Source organism: Salvia splendens, unplaced genomic scaffold (genome assembly GCF_004379255.2).
Source record: "Salvia splendens isolate huo1 unplaced genomic scaffold, SspV2 ctg358, whole genome shotgun sequence".
NCBI lineage: Eukaryota > Viridiplantae > Streptophyta > Magnoliopsida > Lamiales > Lamiaceae > Salvia > Salvia splendens.
The window spans coordinates 21,118-26,448 of NW_024599002.1; the positions used below are offsets into that span (position 1 = coordinate 21,118).

Below are 5,331 nucleotides of genomic sequence, written 5' to 3' on the forward strand. Positions count from 1 at the left end.
AAAATGGGTCTAAAATATGATTGATTTTTCTGCAAAGAAAACCAGAGCCACAAGAGAAAGTCTTGGCTCTGTTTGTCTCTATATATCATGCCATTTTATGATTAAGGATAGCCAGTTCATTTTTTTTGTAGTTTATATAATTTTATCTCATTTTTTCTTTTAGACTTATTACTCTTTTGAAGAAAAGGAATGTGATAGCACTTAGGTGTTGCTTGTAACTCTGCTCGGGGGCCCATGAATGGTCTTCAGAACAGCTATATTCATATTATAATGTTGTTGATTAATAATACTAATCTATCTAGTGATATTTGTACTTTGTGCATTTGCAATAGAAACATGAGGTAAATTAATATCCCTTAACGGGTTACTGCGTACCCTGATTGAACACCCTCACATAATGTCGGGTCGAAATGTGGGAATGCAATCGCTTTTTTTTTTGCTACAATGAGGTAAATTAATAGTCCTATACTTATTTGGCAGTAGAAGTACTATGAAATTATTTTGGACCATCACGTGCTTACGTATAGGTGTCATAAAATGTACATACAATGATAATGGTACATTCCTATTATACTCCTACTTACTAGTACAAGCCATTTATTTCATTACTTATTTGATGCGGTGGCGGGAAAGGAAGTGTGTAGATATTATTGGCCGATAATGAGTTTTATCAATTTTTATTTTTTGAATATAATAAATGTACTTTTTAAAAAGAATAAAATAATATTTTTTAAGATTTATTCTACAAAATAATGTAACTAAATTAGTCCAAGATCCTAAGTTACTAAACATGTAGCGACAAATTCAACTAGTGGATCATTACATAATTCTTCACTGAAATTGGCATATCATATACTCCCTCACTTCCATAATAGTGGAGTCATTTTACCATTTTAGATAGTTCTGTAGTAATGGAGTCATTTTTCTTTTTAGTAAAAGTCGACACATTTTTTCTCACTTACTGTACTCTCTCGTACTTTATTTTTCCTTTACTTAACCCACTTAACACAATTTTTCTTAACCTCCGTGTCGGAAAGAAATGCCTCCACTACAATGGAACGGAGGGAGTAGTATTTGACTAAATGTCAGTATGAGTAATAATCATATTGTTATTTATCTGAATTTTTCGATATACAGTAACGTCGGTATGAGTAATTTTTTTGGACCTGTTGCGAAATACCGAAACACTCCCTCTGTCCCATTCAAAATGGAGCATTTCTATTGCGGCACATGATTTTATATAGTGTTGTTTTGTGAGTTAAATAGAGAGAATAAAGTAAGAGAGAAGGAAAAAGTAGAAAAAATGATACTTCTATATTTAGAAATATGTCATTTAGAGTGAAATATCCTAAAAAAAAATATTTTACTTAGAGTGGAACGGAGGGAGTATCAACACACCAAAAATATTATTTTGCACCGTATATATTTGGCATGATATGAAATTTCAGTATTATCGGTAAATCATTGCCATAGTATACCATAGTTTTATGATATACAGAAAAGTAATATTCCCAATTTTTGATATATGGGTATATCTTTCCCGCTCTAGATTAAGCAATGCAGCTCGGAAGGGTAGTTTAGTCATTTTCTGATAGGCCACCAGCATATCGTTCAAAGCCCAAGGCTATTCCGTAATTTCGACATCACAGACCATGTCCACGCTCTTCACCAATGTCTTCTTCCGCCCGCCAATATAGCGCGCTGCTTATATATCATATGTATGTATATGCGCGCCCACACACACACACTCACCAGATATTCGCTATCTCTGCAGTTGAGCTGGTGCAGTCCCCCACCTACTTACCTCTCTCTTTCACTCGAATCTCTCTCTCTCTTCTCTCTGATCGGTTCATACGTCCCTCCATTTATCCACCACAATTCCTTGCGCACTCCTTCATTTGTTGTTCAGGAGATATAGTTCCACAATCAGAGAGGGAGAATTTTCAATTTCTCTGCTGCTACTCTTCTCTGAGTTTGTTTGTGTGCGAAACGATGCCGTTGGCGAGAGTGGAGGTGAGGAATCAGTACAGATTGGGAACTCCAGAGATGTACATTGAGGCGAACAACGATGAGCCTAAAGATATTCTCCAAGGAGTCGCCGTTGCTGGCCTCGTCGGGCTCTTACGCCAGCTCGGTGATCTCGCTGAGTAAGTGTTTTCAATTGTTTGATCCTTCATTTTCTTCACCTTTTTCAAATTGTATTATACTATCAGCCAGTGATTGTAATTTTGTTCACTAGTTTATTCTGGTAGAAATTTGTTGCTTCTTTTGCAATATTAGCTCGGAAATGAGTTTTCTATCGTGAGAATTCCTGTAGTTTTTCTGAATTTGATCCACGAATGTTGTATTCCATATATCAAGCTACTGAAGAAAAAGGAATTAGGTGTAGTAGTAAAGTTCATATCAAGCTCTGCAAATTAAACTTTGCCGTTCAATTTCTTCTTGTAAATTACATTAACGTGGTTTGAAGCAATTGAAAGTTTCTCTCCAATTACCTGCTTTTACATTTCTGACGATCCGAAAACGGTGAATCATTTATTAAATTTACATGTGCTTGCCGCTTGCCAGGGATGGGAATTGGGAAACAGAGATATAAGCGCTCAGTTTGTTACATATTCATCATCAAGGCTTATAGACAAACGCAATTTTAAACTCTGTATGTGGTAGTTTTGCAGCAGAAGTTTTTCACGGCTTGCAGGAAGAAGTGGTGGTAACATGTTCTAGAAGCCGAGAGTTGATGGCTCGTGTGCTCCGGATTGAAGCAAAAGTGGTTCCAGTTGAGAAAAATGTATTGGCACAACAGAACCACTTACACCTAGCTTATACTGCTGGTATGGTTACTAATAACGTTGTTTAACCAAATTTTCATAGTAGGGCTGCTTTTATCTTGAACTATTTCGGCATCACTTCTTTTCCATAGGTTCTTATTGAAGTATAACATTACAGGTCTCAATTGGCAAACTCCAGCTCGATATGAACAAAATCTTTTTGTATATAGTGACATGCCTCAGTTTATCTTGGATTTCTATGAAAATTGCCGTAGCCCTCCACAGTTTCACTTGCTTGACAGGTATATATACTCCTAATTCCTAAATACAGAATCGTAATCCACATATCGGCTATACAATGAAGTTTATTATTGCCTTAGGTTTGACCCTGGTGGTCCTGGATCATGCTTGAAAAGGTATTCAGATCCAACTATCTACAGCTTTGCATCAAAGGCACCTGGTGATGCAAGTAATGGGAAAGTTGAAAAGTTTAACAAGTCAGAAAAGAGTGAGGTAATAGGAGTACAAGCTATGAAGTAGTATTTCAGAACACCATGTCTCTGCTGTATATCTTTAACTGCTGTAGTTACTCTTAGAGTTGAACTTTATCTTCATCAGCAATGATTAGGAAACCTTCTTGATCTGAACTTTGAGGAAATACATCTAACTAAGCTGTGCTGAAACTTGGGCAGAAACAAAGTCCATGCCCGAGGAATGGAGAAGTATCACGCAATGCATCTTTTGCGTATCTCATTTCCAGGTACTGTATGTTTGGTGCTTGAAAGTGAAAGTTGAAATGGGAAATCAGAAGTGGAAAGCAATGGGAATTTGTGATGAAAACAATGGGATTATTCACTAAAAGTATTCATTGCACTTTTATCATGATTGAGGTGCTAAGCTTGTAATGTTTAACATTGCAGAATGCAATCACCCTCTAATGTAGGTCGCAATACTTCGCCTTGCCAACCAACAGATTATTCTGCATTAAAATCAGGCATGTGTGAACACTCAAATTCACACAAGAGAAATGAGTTAGGATGCAGTAAGGATGAAATCTGTTCAAGTTACTCCATGAAAACCAAAGAAGAAAAATCAAGAGGACTGTCAGCTCAAATGACTGGAGATTACTTGAATCCCATCAAGGCAAAAAGCATTGGTTCTCGTGTAGGAAATTCTCAAGAGAACTGTGCAATGCTTCATGGGCGAAATGAAGATCCTTGTTCATCTCCTCCACTCTCTCACATGAAAATATCGGTCCAACCAATTGGTGGCTTTGTGAATTCAAAAAAGAAGCCGAAATTCATGCGAGGCATCATTGATCATGGCAGTATAGATGCATTGCCTTCATTTCAGTTAGTTCCAGAGGTTTCCAGTACTGGGCTGAATGTTGCTTCAGACTCAGACGATGAGACATTCCGAGCAACATCACCTTCTTTATCAGATGGCTCTGAATCAAGTCCTGAGCAGTTTGAGTCCAGAATCGAGAACCAGCCATTCCAATATGAGCCAGAATTTGCAACAGCTCCTGATCTTCCTCCTCTACCTCCTGTTCAATGGTGGGTTTCAGAAAAGAGTCATGACACGATGCCTCAAATGTCCAACAACGCGTTTGATCTTATGCATGCAGCGTCTTCAAATTCTCAGCATAAGCCTGCGCCCTTGAATCATGACCAAGATTCGGAGACTGCAAATGAGCAGAAAAGCAAGGTCTAGCATTTTAATTTTTAAACTCCTTGTTTGTAAGTCTGGCTGAAGTTAAGTCTTGTGTTTTTTTAACATGCAGCCTTTCTATTCTGAGAAGTCAGATGCCGAAGGAGAAGCTAAAGGGGACAAGAACATAGATGAAAACAATTTCCTCAACCAAATTAGAACAAAAGTGAGCTGCTCATAGATTTTTGCATTACAATTTACAAGAAACTATAACAACCTTTGCCTCTCCTTATATGTTGTGGTTTCAGTTAATGAGTCTGAGACCAACTGAGCCATCAGGGACCTCTACTAATGTCCAAGGAATGACGATTCTTGACAAGGCAAATGCCATTCGCAAGGTCTCTCTCTATCTCTCAACTAGTAATATCACCTTGTCTCTTCCCTAATATTCAGAAATTTATTCTGTTCCCCTTCAGGCCATTGGAAGTGATGATGAATGATACATGATTCAACACCTAAACTATCAATGTGGTAATTTTTTTTGAAATAAGTTATTCAAAAAGTATATACCAAATATTAGATGCTTATTCGCTGTAAATAAAAGATTAGTAAGTGCTATATATCAAGGACTCCACTTAGTTTCAATTGTCTTCTTGTGCTTGTACTCCACCTCTAACTCTAGGTTAGCTTTCCTCTACTTCTATCAAATCTTGATTCTTCCTTTAATATCTACCACTTTATTGAAATTAAGCACACATTAATGTAATTGAGTGAGCTCTGTGTTGAGAAAATCGGGTAATTTTTCCTCAAATAGTGAAATGAATTCAGTAATTTCAGAGTTAACTCAACGGGGTCTACTCGATAAAATTACTTCTCCAAATAAATTCTCTGGAAAGACTGGCGGGGACACTGT

The 5,331-nt window shown here is 37.1% G+C and overlaps 1 protein-coding gene across 1 annotated transcript; it reads left to right on the top strand.

Annotated features, from left to right (window-relative positions):
• Positions 1-1,652: 1,652 nt before the first annotated feature.
• LOC121789855 (protein SCAR1-like) lies at positions 1,653-5,063 on the top strand. Its single transcript, XM_042188199.1, has 9 exons — positions 1,653-2,147; positions 2,668-2,831; positions 2,947-3,070; positions 3,149-3,281; positions 3,461-3,528; positions 3,689-4,475; positions 4,552-4,644; positions 4,727-4,816; positions 4,895-5,063. The coding sequence occupies exons 1-9, from the start codon at positions 1,672-1,674 to the stop codon at positions 4,916-4,918; spliced, it is 1,959 nt and encodes a 652-aa protein (XP_042044133.1). The 5' UTR covers positions 1,653-1,671; the 3' UTR covers positions 4,919-5,063.
• The last annotated feature ends 268 nt before the right edge of the window (positions 5,064-5,331 follow it).

What these genes read in the sequence shown, in the direction of transcription:
- LOC121789855 (XM_042188199.1), top strand. Translation starts at nt 1,672, where the DNA reads ATGTCTTCTTCCGCCCGCCAATATAGCGCGCTGCTTATATATCATATG. An exon ending in ACACCTAGCTTATACTGCTG is followed by an intron (nt 2,832 to 2,946) that starts GTATGGTTACTA and finishes ATAACATTACAG; the next exon opens with GTCTCAATTGGCAAACTCCA. An exon ending in CAAATGAGCAGAAAAGCAAG is followed by an intron (nt 4,476 to 4,551) that starts GTCTAGCATTTT and finishes TTTAACATGCAG; the next exon opens with CCTTTCTATTCTGAGAAGTC.